This window comes from Tribolium madens, unplaced genomic scaffold (assembly GCF_015345945.1).
Source record: "Tribolium madens isolate multiple individuals breed KSU strain unplaced genomic scaffold, Tmad_KSU_1.1 Scaffold_7;HRSCAF=85;Tcas5.2_LG10, whole genome shotgun sequence".
Taxonomy (NCBI): Eukaryota; Metazoa; Arthropoda; class Insecta; order Coleoptera; family Tenebrionidae; genus Tribolium; species Tribolium madens.
Genome location: NW_025401050.1, coordinates 3,687,405 through 3,705,354, shown reverse-complemented (window position 1 = coordinate 3,705,354; position 17,950 = coordinate 3,687,405). Strand labels below are relative to the sequence as shown.

Sequence of the window (17,950 nt, the reverse complement as noted above, 5' to 3'; positions counted from 1 at the left end):
ATTAAGAAATTCATCAAAAATAATTATTTTTAGTAAACAAAACGTTCTAGTTTTAACTTTGAAAAGCTATAGATCCTTAAAATAAAAAAAATCAAAAGAAAAAAAAAATAAGGCCTCCTTAGGATAATAAACCGATGTCCTTTATTTTAATAAATTAGAGTTGCAAGGGTAGTAAATGAATAGTACATTACAAACTTGGTGGTAAATATGGCATTAAGCACAAGGGGTAATGCCATTACCACGGAGGTTAGTATGCTATTTTATCACATCATTTTTAGTCAATTTGAATAAAATAAAATTCTAGCAAAGTTAAGTTCCAAACTGATAGGCCTTCCAAATTGCGTTTGGTTTTTGGACATTTCAGAAATGTCAAAGAAAATATTGAAATAATGTGTGAATCTGATTTAAAATCGTTGAAATGGAGCAGGGCACTCCTCCAGAGGTATTTGAAAGAAAAAATTTCCAGTATTTTTGTAATATTTACGTTGGCAAACCTGTATATTATCGCTCAAGAGATAAAATGATATTACTACTCAAGGGATTTGGCGTTGTGTTTTCCAACCTTTAAAAAGTTAGTAATCTACATATTACATTAGTGATTGTGAATAAAAATATATTTCTGGATGTTTGTTCCTTTTTTTCACTTAAATTTGTTTCTCTATTACATATTATCTTAAATCTTACTAAGCAGAAACTCTTAGCTCAGACACTGAATCAAAAAAAACTAAATGTTTTTTTACATCGTTTTCAACTAGATTCTTCGTAAAACTAAAACAGTGAGGTTTACTTTGCAAAGACTTTATGTTTTTATTTCCTCTATTTGTAGGAAAAGCGCACAATTTACAATGAAATTGTTTACTCAACATTATAATAACTGGCTCATTAAGGGTGTATTGACGTTATCCTCGACTTTTGTCACGCCCTGTATACAAGTAACCGATCCCAGCAATTGCACAAGGGCGAAGAGTTGAGTGAATGTATCATTTCGAGCGAGTGCTTGTAGTTGTTGTTATGATGTGAAAACGATGTTACAAAACGACGCTCCTCGATCACCGTCTGTGTCCTCGGAAGGTCGACCGCGGCCTCTTATTAAACATGCTAATTATACATATAGAGAGAGGGCATCACATCAGGAAAACATCCGTCGAGGCCGCCAACGGACGGACACTCAACTTGATTCACATCAACAATAATCGCATTCCAGCGGGTCTTGGTTACAAGCGGTTCTTTCTGAGATTCGAGGTTGCATTTTTCGTTCGTTCAAAGAGGAAAAACTTTTCAATTTTGAAGGTCCTTTAGTTTGTTATGAACTTTTGTTATGGACATATGAGAATTTAGTAAAAACATGAGTCAGGTCTTAGGATTCTATGAATATTTCAATGTCAAAAAAATATTTATTCTGTGAGTGTACCACAAGGTAACGAAAGTATGAATGGAAAAGAGCAAAACCAAATCAAACAACATTTTTACCATTTTTAATACAGAATAAACGACCGTCACATGTGACCTCATTTCATCAAAAAACTTTCTTGTAGCAGAATCTTCCAAAACTGATGTAGTTTTTTAGCCGGATACCAATTCTCCATCTAAATACGAAAAAATTCCTTAAATCATGACTTCAGATTTGTTTTATACAAAAATTCGCACACTATTTTTGCAATACCCTATACAGGGTGCGCCAGAACACGCGTCCCAGAGAAAAAATTCAAGCAAGGTAATAAGATACCAGTAACATGGAAAAATGTTTAAAAAATTCTATCTGCCACAAATTTTGACATTTATTAGTTGACATTTGACATTTTTTATGTCTATTTAATGATACTGATAACTTTGTATACATATGTTATTTTTTACAATTATTTAGTAAAGGTACAAAAATTTTGTCAATAAAAGCCATAAATAACATTAAACAGAGTTACAATTTAGGATACAGCTTCATTGTTTCCTCTCCTAATAGACTGTAGCAAAAAAACTTGCAAAATTATTTTTACTCTAACTTCAAAATTTTTATAGATAGATTTTTTTTAACATTTTTTCCATGTTCCTAGTATCTTTCTTAGCTGTGGGGCGAGTAAATAGGGATACCACTTGTTCCTTCACAACCAGACAACCATCATTTCCTCCACATTATCACTTCAATATGTTTTTAATGTTCAATTTACATGATTGCAGAAAATTGTAAAAGTAGGTTGTCCCAGAACAAACAATTAGCCGTTTACACTTTAGATTAAAAGTTGGCAGATGAAGAGTTCTACAACTACCTACATAATATTTATCGAGTTATTTTCTCGCAAGAAGTATTTTCGAAATAAAAATGTTAATAAGCAATACAAAAAAGACATTTTCTGTTCTCTGTCCACTTTGTAATTAAGTAAGGAGCGATTTGTAATTTAATTAATTAATTAATGTAATTTAAATTTGACTACTGTAAAAATAGTGTATGATTCGACATTTCTTGTCATTTTCATTGTTGTATCTTATAACAGGTGACAATATAAATTTGCCATCAGAAATACAATTAGTTTTGCTTGAAATTGAGGACCGATAAGCGAATTAAAAATTTAATTACAATTGAGTTTTTAAAGTTTTTGAAGTGATTTATTCCCTCATTATTGGGTTGTGGGCCACGATAGGTCCAAAGTTTTTAAAGGTGGAATAAGTAAAACCCATATGTTATGATAAAACCGAAAAACAATAAGCACCATGCTTTAAAAACCAGCAAAAATGTCTTTAAAAACTTAATGTTAGTGGAAAGTAACTATGTTAAAGTTTTATAAACAATAATAAATAATTTTTTTCAGATAGAAAATTTTATGTTTTTTACTTTTGAAGCAGGTGGGCCATAACCCACCCAAGCCCCCGTGTACTTACGTGCCTGGATTTATTGATGCATACACAACAAAACTGTGCAAAATTAAATATTTTGTTTTATAACAAGTTGTCATAAAAATTTGCCATCAAAAATATAAACTTTGAAAGTAGGCTACTAGTGCTAAGTAAATAATAAAGATTTGCTAAGTAAAATAATTTAAATACTAGGAATGCTAAGTATTAAAATAAGATTTGCTATGTAAAAAAGTGAAACAAATTTTTATCTTTTAAGGAATTTTCTGGGTCAACCTAGCGAAAAACCCCCATGGCCAATATTTTACTTAAAATCACTCACTAAACCTCTGCGCAAGAATATTTTTTTATTGGTATTTATTTTTGTATTATTGAACATTCACTAGTTTTATTGAAAAAAAAACAAACTTTGTTTTATTTTTATTATTTTCACCTAGCGTTTAGTATTTTTACTTAGCAAAAGTACATACTTAGCGTTTAATTCGTTCCCATTAAACTACATAATTAGAATTAAGTTATTAGCTTACATACAAAAATGTTCTGTAAACTGGCGTTAAGAGTAATATGTTATCTTTTTTTTATTTTTAAAGAAAATTATGAATTACTCGTATAGACAATCTGTATTGTGTTTACATAATATATTCTTACAAAGTATAAAAATTACAACATTGCGACAATATAATCAACATATTTTTCTTTTCTTCAGAAGAATTTCTTCTTTCAACTAATGGAATGTCAAGTCAATTTAGGTTAGGTGAAGTCGATGATGAAGTTTTTAATATCAACATTTTTAATTAAAAATACGAAGTGATATTTAAAATATTAAGCCATAAATAAAATTCCAGTAGCTTGCATCTAAATAAAAAATTTAATTTTCTGTTAGGTACAACATTTCAGGACGATTTTTTGGTGAATGATTGTATATTGAAGCAACCCTGCTAACAACGAATTTTAAAAATGTGTATCACTTAAAAATAATAATTTTCTAACTACATTCTAGGCCCACAGTGAAATAATAGATTTTGGTTTAGTAGTTTTAGTAAGGAAATTAACTTTAATTCAGAAATAAAAATTATGTCTTAAAAAATAAAATGCATAAATAAATAGTGTAGTGCCTTCCAATATGTCTTTTGTGAATGTCATATTACATATTACGAAAACTTTCAGTTTTTTTATATTCACAACAAAATAAACAGTTTCGAATAAAAAACAATTATCAACTTCATTTACTACATTCTTCTAAAACTTTGTTGCCCAAAATGCATTAAAATTATTTCGGACCCCCTTTCCTTTGTTCACTGAAGATTGCTAGTCAAAAATCACCGACATATCCAATATTAGCTAACCGAAAATCACCAACAACCCATCAAACCGAAACCAATTAATTTTTTTCTGTCATTCTTAATCCCACGCTGACGTATCCTCAATACTTCAGCTACTTCACTTCCTAGAACAAGCCAGACCACCCGAAATTGACACACCTTGTATATTTTAGGAAAGTTATGCGTCACATTGTTTAAATTAATTATAAATTCCCATAATGTATAAAAGCGCCCCAGTTTAGTTTTCTAAAAGGTTTTTTCTATCGGTTCACCGTAATCAACTTAACCTATTGATTGATCTACATATAAAAAACACAAAAGCCGCCACATTCCTTTGGAAAAGTTACGACAATTACGCCGACAAAGTCGAGGTTATCGGAGATTGTACAGGTAAAAATTGCGCGGATAGGTCGTATATGAATATCATAAAAATATAAAATCATGAAACGGTGACATGGCAATGCAGCGTGGACGTTTCATACACCTGATATCCTCATTTTCCACAAGGACGCAGCGAAAAGAGATCTTTTCAAATGTGGAATTACAGAGTATGCCGCATTCAAATTATTTTTTCGATAGAAAAGTTAAATAAGCTCATCATCTAAAGTTGGGATTATTGCGGTTCAACTAACCTAATCAGATTCATGGTAATGTGAGAGGCGGCCGTAGATCCGCATTCTAATTGAAGTAAACCGGCTTGTAATATTAAGAAAAATTATAAATTAACTTATTGCTAAATGGTCGTTTAGCTTCAAACGGAATTACTTAACCGACGAAATTTATATCTCGACTCGAAGAATTTTGCTCAATACTTAATGGTGATTTGAAGAAAAAATGGAAGGTCGAGTTGTTATCAAACAGGAAATTGGTAACCTTAATGAGATAACAACCGGAATGACAATTATTTCATTAAAAAATGATACCTTAAAAAGCAAAATTTTATCATGTTGAGAGAAAACGTCCTTACTTCACTCTTGACTGAAAAGTTGCATAAAATGCACGCTCCTAACTAAGAAATTCTTAGTTAATTAATTGTGAAAGTAACTGAAATAAAAATAAATTTTGTTACATTTTAGTTCAATTATTTATTTCTTAGTTTTTAAATCACTTTCATAATAAATACACGCAAAATTATAATAACAAACAGCAATAAAGTTTTCCCTCTACGAAATTATATTTGTAAATTAAACTCCACTTTCTCTTCTCTATAGTGCCACTTTTCATTTCCAATTGTTCTTTTCAATCACTCCTTATTATTCAGTTCAGAATAATTTATAAAGTGTGTAGGTATCTTAACAATCATTGCAATCAGAATGTGGTTTATTGTTAAACAAAAAATCACCTGTGCAAAATAAAAAATGATGTCTTGATTAAAACTCATTCTGTCATCTTACAAATTGCAATTTTTTATTTGGTTTTTAAATAATCAAACTGATTCTTCTATTTTAAACTTAAGTTTCAAGAAAATATTTTTTTAACAAAACATACATGATATTATAATGTGTAACTCATTATACGTAATTTATAAGCAATTATTTCTGCAGTTATATTGCGTTTTTCCACCAGGTGTGCAGTTAGAACCTTTTTTTTAAAACGTGTTCGGTGTTAAATTCTATCTTTCACAGAAATATTACAAACCAAGTAACTAAAAATAAAAACTTGCTTAAAAATTTGTTGAACCGCCTATTATTAATTAATACATCCAAATTTTGCGAAGCTTATTCTAAAAAACTCGACATTTCCTCCAGTTCTAGTTACAGTGCCTTCCAAGTTTTTACGTTGTGAAGAAAATGTATAATTCAATAAATAACTGTTCATTTCCCGTAATTGAATTTTATTTAATATTTCAATTACATTTTTTACGAAAAATACTCGAATCAAAAAATCAACTTAATTAACTTGCTAATTTGATGAAAACGGGACAATAAATCTTTTAAAATTCTTTTATTTCAATTTCTTAAAATTCCATCTATATTTAATTTATTATTCTAAGACCAAATGGTCAAAGTGCCTTGAAGAAAAGACAAGTTTGTCCCGGTATTTTCTATTCCATTATTTTTTCTTTTATACAGGATGTGTCAGAACTCGCGCCTTAGAGAAACATTTCAAGTACGATAAGATACCAGGAACATGGAAAAAATGTTTAAAAAATTCTATTTGTCAAAAAATTTTGACATTTATTTTTTGACATTTGACATTTATGTCTATTTAATGATACTGATAATCTTGTATATGTATAATTATAATTATTTAGTAAAGGTACAAAAATTTTGTTAATAAAAGCTACAAATGACATTAAACAGAGTGACAATTTAGGATTCAGCTTCCTTGTTCCCTCTTCTCTTTTTTTCTCTGGGGCTACATACAGTACTATTTAACGTCTGATTATTAATGCATAACACTTTGGTGAATATTTATTATTACAATTGAAATAAAACTGAAAAAAAAAACGGTAGTTTTATTTCAGTGGAAATAACAGTTGATTCAAGAATGTGACTCAACATCAACATAAACACACTTTCGTGAGAAGATGATTAAAAACACATACATAAAATGAGGCAATAAAATGAATACGGTCCTGTTCTCTATATTACTACAAAATTCTAACCCAATTCCAATAAATCTCTCAATATAATCTCTTCAGGAGATTAGATAACGTAACCCAAAACAAAAACATCATCGTAGAATAAACGTAACAGTCATAGACGACGACTATACATACATTGCGTGGTGGGAGTATGTAAGGTCAAGGCCCTTGGTCACGTGTTCAACCTCAAGGTCATTCGGCGAATCAAGTACAACGGCACCGCGTCGTTGGAGATCCACTACGATGGATGGCGCTCTTGTAGACGTTGAAGAAGGTGTGAACAACACAATGTATACAACTCACCACGTCAAACGATTTAATTTCGAACGCGTTATTGGGGGAAATAAAATATTTAGGGGTTTTGGGTACTGATGATGATGACGGCAAGTGCGAGAAACACGACGAGAGCGACGATGACGGTGTCTCAGGTACCACTAAGCGACCGCTGGTACCACTACACACTACCTGTTTGGCGCACATCAACCTGAGTATCGCGACCGCCGCGTATGCAACACTCAGCTGGACGGTTGGGTTCTTTGTCGGTGTTGAACAAGAGTCCAGTGGACGTGAGAAAGGCGGCGGCAGGGGCGGCGTCAACCGTGTGCGGTCCGGTCGCGGATCTGAGGCGGTCATCGCAGTGGTACAAAACAAATATTGACTAAAATAATCATTAAACTCGTGAGATCAAAAAATTTTACCAGCAACAACAAAAGCAAAGAACATTTACAAGGTTGTTCCTTAAGGCAATAGAAGAAAAAAGTTCCTATGGACTTATTATCCGAAAATGCATCTTAAGAAAGCTAAGGCACTCTGAAAATGGCGAACAAATCGTCTTTTTTCAATTATCCCAGTCAAAATTCGCAATCGGGGTAATTTTTGGCGCTGAATCTATGTATAAATTTGCTACCATAGCATTGAACGACGGATCATTTTCGAAAAAAAAACGACATTTTCCTTAACCGTGCACTGATTTTTATCCATTTTGTGTTTATTGTCTTTGAAATATGATAACCAGATTGCGTAGAAGATGGTTCATAGGACACAGGGAAATAAAAAACATAAAATTCGTCGCGACGTTTCGATACTTTTATTGTATCTTCTCCAGGCGAAGAATTCTCGTTGGTTGAGCGTGTGAAGCATGTTGACTTGTGGTCAACGAAGAACTGAGACTGATTTTTATTCCAAAAAGCAACCCATGCAGTGAGTATTTTCATATAAAGTCGAGTGATCGATCTAGCCCCCTTATATAAAAAAAACTTTTCTATAAGTATATGATACATGAGTGCGCCTAAACTCGCGCCTCAGAGACATACCAAAAACATGAAAGAAATGTTAAAAGTCATTATTCCTCGTGAATTACCCTGTATTACATATTTCTGTTGCAAAAGTAATTTTCCAAGTTTTTTGGTACAGGTTATTAGAAGAGGAAACAAGGAAGTTGTATTCTAAATTGTAACTCTGTTTAAAATGTTGTTTGTGGCTTTTATTGGCAAAATTGTTGTACCTTTACTAAATAATTATAAAAAAAACATATACAAGATCATCAGTATCATTAAATAAATATAAAAAATATCAAATGTCAAAAAATAAATGTCAAAATTTTTTGACAGAATATTTTTACCCATGTTCGTGGTATCTTATCTTACATAACTTTTTTCTTTGAGGCGCGAGTTTTTTAATCTTTTTTAACTTTAAAGTTTACTTTTTATAAATCAGCCTAATATATGAATTATTATTATTTACTTTTCTTATTATGACAAAATTATAATAATCTAACTAAAAATTTATTCATACAGGAAGTCTTAGCCAGATAATCTAGATCAATAACTTGATTAATAATTACTAAAAATCAAAAAGGAATAATATTTTACAGTTGCAATTTTAAAAGTACAGAAATTTTAACATAAACCAAAAGCCATCTACATACAATTAAAAAATCACTGTAGCATCAGCTTCATGATATAAAATATCCTATTTTTTAAGACTGCAAAAAGTGTTTTTTTCTTCGTTTTTTTTTTCTAACAAGTAAATATTAAAATATTTAACAATTTTTTTAATTCTGTAATGTATTAATTTCTTTAATTTTATTTAATTTACAGACTATACAAATTGAATTGCTAGCTAAAAAGTTCTTAACATTTTTCTTTCAATATACACCCCAAACCGAAGCTCTACTTGGACTTAAAAAAACAAACTTGTTTTGTTCCACTAATGAAACAAAGGTAGCGCAATTTAAATTGAAGAAAACTGCATTTATCGATTACCTATTTATCATTTCAGTCATATGTCATTGCACTGACAGCTGTCACATCTTTAAAAACTAGGTGCTGTGCTAAGTATACGAATTTATTTACTTACAGTTTTTACCTCAAGATTGTTTGAAAATTAGTTGCCTCTATAATATTTTATTATTTATTATTTTTTTAAGAAACCAAATTTTGTCCTGCCCTCTTTCGGATACTAGTCAAAGTTTTTTTGCCCACACAACCACCCATATTTTGGTTACGTACTTTTGAGTTTGAGACAATAACGTAAAAAATTCACAAAATTATTTTTTCGGAAATAGATTTCAAATGAGCTGTGTATAATAATATTTATCCACAATCACTCTATAAAGAGACTTTATTCCACACTTAAGATGCGTATCAAGTACCACTTTATCCACTAGTGAAATAAAGTAACTCTATTCCACTGTTAGTAACCAGCGCACCGCGTAACAGCGTACTACGTTTAACTGAAAGCACATTTGGCGTGACGTTTAAATGTCAGTTTAATTTTTAATTATGTTTGGAATAATTTGGGCCTGTGATTGTGGATAAAACGTTATATTGCAGTCGTGTGTTAGTCGCGTTTATTAACCGCTCGAACTGACGAAAGATTCTTGCGTGGATAAAACGCTACCTAACACACTCTTACAATAAATAACTATTGTGGACATGGAACTTTCAAAAAAACTGTTTACTGTTTTTTAATTTTCTCTCTTTGTTATTTTCTAATGACCGTAAAGACAATTCAAAAATGGATAATGATTTTGGTTAGAAAAAAAAATATAATAATAAAAATGTTATCCGAAAATTAACGAACCTACCAGCATAAAATATCCCCATTTTTTTTATTTAACGATGACGCAGACACGAAACTGTCACTGCGGAACTAATATAACAGGATGTCGACTGACATTCTAAAAAATATCCAATTCATGCAATTCGACCGCAACATAAGGGCAGTTATAAAACACATTCTCACGGATAAGTGAAATACATATTAGTGAAATGAACGGAAATGCTCTTATCACCCAACAAATCATTCCACCTATTTTCCGAGTTAATTTTTCGGAAAGAATTTAATATCATTGAGAGCAACCCTTTTACAATTAAAACAAAGTGACGACGTGATTAATCATTTATTACCGAACTGAATTTCCAACCCTCCCATTCAATTCGTTTCAACCCTTCTTAATACGTCGAAAAATCGCTACTTGATACTCAAGTGTTGGATTAGTTAACGGTTTTCGTTTGAACACCTGGATGCGTTAATTAAATACGGTAATTTACGAAAAATTTATTAATAATTAAAATAAATAAAATACCACTTGTGTAGAAATTGACAAAATTTTTATATTTGCATAAGGAAATGCGTATTGTTTATTATAACCGCTGGTTCAAGAACAACGAAGTTGACGGCTGAATTTACATAAAAAATAGATAACCAAACAAAAATAAATATTTTTTAGACGTGACCCAAACACCTGGATGATTTTCTATGTGGGCGTAATTTTAATCATCTTGGGCCCAAGGGAAAATATAAAACGAATAATACAAATTAAAAAATTACAGATTACCATAACGACTTATTAATAATAAATGAATATTCAAACTGACATTTTCTGGAGATAAACGTGCAAAAAAATCATAAAGGTGAGCTAGATAGCAAGGACATCCCGTATACTTAATTATTGTTCCCCTCACTCTTCGAAGAAATCAAATAAACCGAAACATCCTGTATAAGACGTTCCCTATTACAATGCAGAATTTACAAAAATGAGAGGTCAACCCAGAACAAACCAGAAAATAACAAAATTTTCCACCACACCTTGGCGCATTTCGATTATTTGTTTTGTTAAAAATTGTTGTAGATCTTATCTGATAAGAGAATAAATAATAAAATGCGTTTGAAGGTGAAGTCAGGTGAAATTTAGGCAAGGCAAGATAAAAATTAAGACAAGTATTGCTTACTCATACCATTTCACAAATGTTATTCTATATTAATGTTTATTAGTAGAAAAAAGATTTTAGAAAAGTGAGTAGGAATTTGAAGAATGTAAAAGGCAAACAGAAAGAAATGATTCAACCAAGAAGAGGTTAAAACTGAGTCATCTGTGTCACGACTTGATTTTCAAAAGCCATAATCCATTAGAGATATTAATTGAATTATAATCTTTTTATTATTCTAAGTATCTTATACACGAGATTCCACGCAATTTTTAATGTTTACTTTTTGACTTGGTTTTGCGATACTGGTAAACGTCTCATTAGTCTCAAACATCGCAAACTAATTCCATAATAATACTCCTATGCCTTTAATAAATTTCTGATCAAAATGGCCTTCATTTTGAAATTAAGTTAGTAACAATGAATAATATAAGGCATGGAACTTGTCAAATTTCGTATCTTTTGTCTCTACGTAATACAATGTTGCCAACTTACCTCTTAATTTATGATATAAATTGCCAAATTAACATTTTAAATTTTTTGCTAACTTGACTACAAAAATCATATTAATTTGAAAAAGTTTTAACTGCAAAAAGGTGCTATAAAACAGCCTTACTCAACAGACATTTCTCATCTTTATAGCAGAAAAATTCAAGGTTTGCTCTTGATAAGTATAAGTGAAAAATCAAAAATATTTCACAATTACTGTTGAAAAATTCATTATAATTAGACTTTTAACAGCTTCTCAGCTAAATTAAGAGAATTTAGCACAATAGATCATTAAATTTTAAATGGAATAATTAATTAACGTAATATCACCGATTTATCGAAGAAAAATTTCCAATATACTCGTAAAAGAAGATTTTTAAACACAATCAATTATTTCCTTTTAATTTTAAATACTTTTTTCTTAAATACTCCTAACCCCGAATTACCTACACAGGATTACTCATGAGAGAGGTATTTCTCATTTTTTTGCCTCAACCCACTATACATATTGCAACAATTTCTTGATTCCAAATTTTAAAAATAATTATAACTGAATCCACGATGGCTATTATTATCTTGTCTCTTTGACATTAAAGCAAAAATCATCCCTCAAACGCAACATGTCTTGTTATCGTTTACCAACCGACTAGGCGCATGTTTAGAATTCGATACTAGACACTTCAAACAGCTTTTAACATTAACTTATTAATTTATTTGTTGAATTTTGATTAAACACATATAGACTGTCAATATGACAAATTTATCCAACTTACTTTGATTCCTAATTTAAAAGAACTAGTATACAGGGTGTTTCACATAATTTTACGAGGCCTGCGCCTGTAAGATGCAATCAAAAATACATATTCCGATATGAACTTGATTACAAATTTTGAAAAAGTAGATAATCTTCTACCCTTTCAAAAATTACAACGTTTTTAGTTAGTTAATGATAAATATAGATGAACTAGAATCAAATTCATGCCGTCTCTTGATAGAAAAAATGATAATTGTTTCTGAAAAACAGCAGTTTATGACTATTAATGAAACAATGATTAGTTTGGCAACTACTGTCATGGGTGTCCAAAAATGAAATGTGTATTTTTTGTATCTAGTGTTTTGTGACTTTTGTATATTTGGGTGCGTACATTAGGCGCAAGCCTCGTAAAATTGTGTGAAATACCCTGTATTTAATTTAGCAGTTGGTATTGTTGGCTGCGGCAAAAAAATTCAGAAAACCCTCTCGTGAATAACACTGTAGTCCCATGTAATTCAGAAAAAATCTTATTTAACTTATTTTAATATTTATTTTATTTCTGTTATTTTTAGAAATTTTCTAAACGCAAATAAAATTACAGTAAAAATTGGTAAAAAGATACCTATTCGATGATTTCGACTGGTTTTCTCAGTTGTAGTAATGAAAATAGGGGGAATTTTTATTTGCTTGAGTTGTTCACTAGTGCCGAAACTAGGTATAGGCGAAATAGGCCCCTGTCTAGGGGCGCCAAATCTTGGAAGATCTACAATATTAAAATAACAAAATACGCGGACGCAAAAAATACTTTGTATAGAAAATCTCTACAAAACTACCCATAGTTTTGTTTTCCCATTAAGCAATATTTTGTGTAGTCTTATAAGTATGATTTTTGCCGAAGTGTTGTTTTAGAAAACGGCGCGACGTAATATTATATCATGCTTAAGTGCTTAAATTTAGTGTATATTTAATCAATTCCGCTTCCCATTATTCTTCTGCTGGTTAAGTTATACAACATTAGTTCATCTTTTGCATTTTATTGATACGAGGTACGATCACTCTCGGTCTTTTGAGTTGTGTTGAGTTTGAGTTTCAAGTAATCAAGAAAAAAGTATCAAAAATGCCAAAAAGACTAAATAAAAAACCATCAGAAGCTTATTACAAAAAATTAGAAAAACAGACAATTACTCGTAGACCAAGCTAGCAGTGCCAAGTTTTTACTAAATTTTGTTCAAGCCGAGTCTGATGAAGTGATGAACCAAGTAAGAGATATTAAAAAGGCTACAGAGGTGAGTTTAATTTTGTAGTTAACGAATCAAGAACTGATGGTCATGAGGAAGTATTGCTCACTTCTACAAATACATCCGCCTCTTTAGAAGAATCGATGAATCCAATCGTCAAATAATTCCTCAGATTCTGAAAAAGTTGATACAACAAAAATTGAAAATTTGTTAAAAAAATCTTTGAAGGAGACAGTGGAGAATTCGGATTCTAGTAACAGTACATGGCAGTTTTAGAAAACATCTATAAACATTCTGTAGAATCCGTTTTTTCAAATATAACAGTCTCAAAAATATGTTACTTTACCAATAACAAGTACGAGTACATCTTGAGAAAGGTCTTTTTCGAAATTAGAACTGATTAAAAACTATCTAAGATCGTCAGTGGCCCAAGAGCGTGTATTAGGTTTAAACATTATAAGTATTAAAATAGATATTGCACAAAATTCAATTATGATGAAATAAGTAATAAATTAATTTGCTAGTGTGAAAGAAAGAAAGATTTTCTTATAAATTAAAAAATTTGGTTTGATTTTAACAAATTCGTACATTTTTATTTTTATTAGTTCTGTTAACGTCCTGCATCATTTGTTTATATAGTGGATCACGAGTTGAGGACAAATAAAAGACTTTTCCTTAAATAGCCGACGTTTCAAAATTTTATTATTTCATCATCAGGGCTTATAAGAAAACTTCTCGTCACCTAAATGTTATAATTTATACGCCATTTTATACACAATTTTAACTGTTTTGTCGATTTTTTAATGTGTTCTCCTGAACTCAGAGGAGTTGCTGAACGAGCAACAGAAAAATTAAGAAACATAGATTGAGAAATGGCTACTTCCCAACCGGAAAATTGATAAAAAAGTGTCCACTTCCCAACTTGAACTGTCAACTGTCATTTTTCAAACCAATTGTACAAATGTCATACTTTCCAACTCTTCACATGAAAGGTAATTTATCATTACTGTGATTGTGAATAAAAATAAATAAATCTGAAATTTCTTAATCTGTTATTAATGTCAAATAGACAATGTAATTTTTTTTTTTTAGTCTAAAACTTCAAAAAATGTAAGAAATGTCAAACTGACGTCGTGACATTCTTTTTTTTTGTAATTGTGTTATTCTTCTTAGCAGTTTCTTCCATTTCGCATATTACAGCATATGATCATGTGGGAAAAAACCCCAAACAGCTTGCACGTATACACCTCATCAATTTTTTACTTTTCATCTCGCCGCCCGTTCTTCATTTTAATTATCCAATCGTCTGTAATTAAAATCCGAGCATATTTGCAAGCAAGCCCACGATCTCAATCTCCGAAAACAGATGGGTTTATTGCCCCTCTGAAAACGCAACGTCCTTGAGCCGGCCCTGTTCGCGTCACGTGACCGTCGAAGGCGCGACCTTCAATCCGTGTACAGTACATTCAAGTACCTGTCACTAGAGAGAGGTGTCTTGCTTGGGTGAATGACTGTACCTACCTATGCTTACCTTGGGCCGAAATCTAAATACCTTCTATTTCTCCCATTAACATTTGAACGGGAAAAATGCCGTTCAACGTGAAAAATCCGCATATTTGCATGCCATACGTACCGTTCTTATCTTGTTTTCGTCAAATGCATCCTTGGCCGGATAAATCCTCGCCGAAATCGATTGAGAAAGCACAAAATGTTAAGTAATATCAATTTTCACTTTCACGAATCGGATTTATGCACGGCACACCTTCAGCGGAGTTTATTGACACCAGGTTCAGGTAAAACCATTGCAGCAACCGATTTTTACACACACAATTATTACACGCTAACAGGACTTTGTCTCCACTGTCAGTCGACGAACAACACCCGAAACGTACCCCCAAACACATCAATAACCTTAAATACAACGCACAACTGTAACACAGCTCCAACAATCTCCCAATCTAAAAAACGAATACAAAAAATGCTCAATTCACAATCGTCTGTAAAAACAATGGAAATTAAAAAAAGACAAACAGCGCCATCTACCTGGCACCTGTCAAAAGTCAGAACCACCAACTTTGAAAAAAAATAACCAAACGGAACTTCACCTGACTAATTTAACACAATTAAACTTGCATAATCAGTAATCACACCAATTCGGCCCCCAAAGCACGCACCCAGCCCGAAAACTCGCCTATTTGCAACCCAATTTGACATTTGACACATGTCACATTGACAGCTGTCTTTCGGGTAAGCACAATTTGAATCAATCAGTCAGATGACTCACATTCGTGCAGGAAAGTCCCCAAAAACTGATACAATGTTATAATAAACAAATTCGGATGGCTTCGAGAGTCAACATGCGACCCACCAACAAGAACACTCTGCTCAAAGTGGTGATTCTGGGGGATGGGGGCGTCGGGAAGAGCTGTTTGATGAACAGGTTTGTCTCGAATCAGTTCGACGAGCACTCGTTTCACACAATTGGAGTGGAATTTCTGAACAAAGACATCGAAATTGATGGGGAAACCTACACATTACAGGTCTGTATTCTAATTATTAAATGTGGTCATAAAATCGCTCGTAGATTTGGGACACTGCGGGCCAGGAACGGTTCAAGACACTCAGGACGCCCTTCTACCGCGGGAGTGATATCTGCATGCTGACCTACGCCGTGGACGACAAACACAGCTTCCGCAACCTACAAATGTGGAAAAACGAATTTCTTTATTACGCTGACGTTAAGGAAAACGTCCAATTTCCTTTCATCGTAGTTGGAAATAAGGTAGCTAGCTGTGTTTGTTTAAAATCGTGTGTGTTTTATGATTGTTTGTAGTCCGACGTTGAACAAAATGAACGTGAAGTTTCCCAAATCGAAATGGAGACTTGGTGCACCGAAAACGGCATTTCTGCCTGCATTGAGACGTCCGCCAAGAGTGCAAGCAACGTGCATGAGGCGTTCGCAATAGCCGTTCAACATTGGTTGAAATTGGAGACAAGGGCCGATAAGAACGACTGCATCTACGCTGATACAGTCGATTTGACTAAGAAACAATCAGAAAACAGAACTTCCTGTTGTATTAACACCTCTGACGAGTAGAGTAGTTTTTATAAATTAACTGGAGGTTGTGTATGGTCTTATTCCAAAGAGTAGTTAAAATATCAACATTCTACTAAATAAATTGTGATAACTTTTCGTAATTCCCACTGCGTAGGTATTAGAGCATTTATTTTGTAGGAACATTCCTTAGTTCTCATTGTACATATGTATCTCAGGAGCACCAAATTATGCGGCCTTTTATCAGTTAATTTTGAAGCACTCTGTATATATTAGTGCTGTTAGCTTTTGTACTGCGTTTTTTATAAGGCATATCAATTTTCGATGGAAATTTCAGTATTTCGGTGCTATTGAATTACGTTTATTTATTAATTGTATCATAATGCACGTTCAATAGATCTGTTGTAAAGTAATCAAGTCGCCTCATTTCCCCTCACGTGACCTAGAACAGCCAATCACATGATCTACAAATCAGGAGTGGCAGGAAAAAACAAGTTTAATTGTAGATATTTATAATGCAGTAGTCAGTCATATATGCACATTAATGTTATGATTTATCCGAATTTTCACAAGACATGGAAATGCACAAGCTTTTAAGGACAAGACTCAACAACAAGCTTAAATAACTGGTAAGCAACCACTTAAGATAACAAATATAATTATTCTGATGATGCTCTGATATGATTAAGTTAAAGCAGCTGCCATGTGGCTTGTAGCACCAAGTTGAGAGGAAAATAGCTCTACACAAGCTGGGTTATAACCAATCAAAAGTGTCCTTAAAAGTCTTGAACACCACTGATGAGTTTTTCATAGAAAAAATAATACATTTACAGCACAAGGTTTATAATGAATTAATAAAAAGATGAACTTAATCACTATAACTATGATGAAAATGTTAACTCCCTAACAAGTCTGAGACAAGAAACATTAATGTAATTAAAAAACAGTTATAAAATTACAACTATTTGTTTATATTACAATTTACTTTAAATTGTTCTCACAGCTAGCTAATATTATTAGTATATGAGCATATATACAACTAACAATTGTGCTAAGCGAACTTCTTAATCAACTTAATATCGCGGAAAGCAATCTATATGGACGTGTGGGTGGCTTCACAAACACAAATAATGACTGAGCAATTTTTACAAACTATAAGAAAGAACCTAACTAGATAAATAACTGAATTAATGTTTCAAAAACATAAATAAAATATAAAAATATATATTTCTGAACTATTCACACGAGATTACTTGTTGAATAAAGTCGTTTCGATATAAGATGTCGGAACGAAACCTTCTTCAAACTCTCCATGCATTCTTCTCACCCGAGTCCAACCATCGCCTTGGTCCTCTTCTATCAAATGTAATTCTTCGTCTTGAGCCATGGGTATACTCCCCTCACTTGTAGCTGCAACCAAATTGTCAAACAAAATCGCACAAATTGGGAA

The 17,950-nt window shown here is 32.0% G+C and overlaps 3 protein-coding genes across 10 annotated transcripts in view; 1 reads left to right on the top strand and 2 right to left on the bottom strand.

Annotated features, from left to right (window-relative positions):
• Positions 1-15,498, bottom strand: part of LOC123010099 (nuclear hormone receptor FTZ-F1 beta) — a 38,112-nt gene extending 22,614 nt beyond the window's left edge. Inside the window, exon 1 of one of the 2 annotated variants that reach the window (XM_044406782.1) lies at positions 15,079-15,498. The gene's annotated coding sequence lies outside the window, so the exon portion shown is untranslated. Of the gene's footprint in view, positions 1-6,888; positions 7,244-15,078 lie in introns of those variants that run through there. The other variant, XM_044406783.1, reaches the window with a different exon arrangement.
• LOC123010103 (ras-related protein Rab-9A) lies at positions 15,226-16,913 on the top strand. The gene is made up of 4 exons (XM_044406793.1): positions 15,226-15,692; positions 15,740-15,985; positions 16,030-16,227; positions 16,279-16,913. The coding sequence occupies exons 2-4, from the start codon at positions 15,785-15,787 to the stop codon at positions 16,540-16,542; spliced, it is 663 nt and encodes a 220-aa protein (XP_044262728.1). The 5' UTR covers positions 15,226-15,692; positions 15,740-15,784; the 3' UTR covers positions 16,543-16,913.
• Positions 16,914-16,995: 82 nt separating this feature from the next.
• LOC123010100 (formin-binding protein 1 homolog) overlaps positions 16,996-17,950 on the bottom strand; it is a 35,752-nt gene continuing 34,797 nt past the window's right edge. For all 7 annotated transcript variants that reach the window (XM_044406784.1, XM_044406786.1, XM_044406789.1 and 4 more), the window contains one exon: positions 16,996-17,910. In XM_044406784.1, coding sequence (XP_044262719.1) covers positions 17,750-17,910 — 161 coding nt within the window. In that variant the 3' untranslated portion in view covers positions 16,996-17,749. The remainder of the gene's footprint in view (positions 17,911-17,950) is intronic.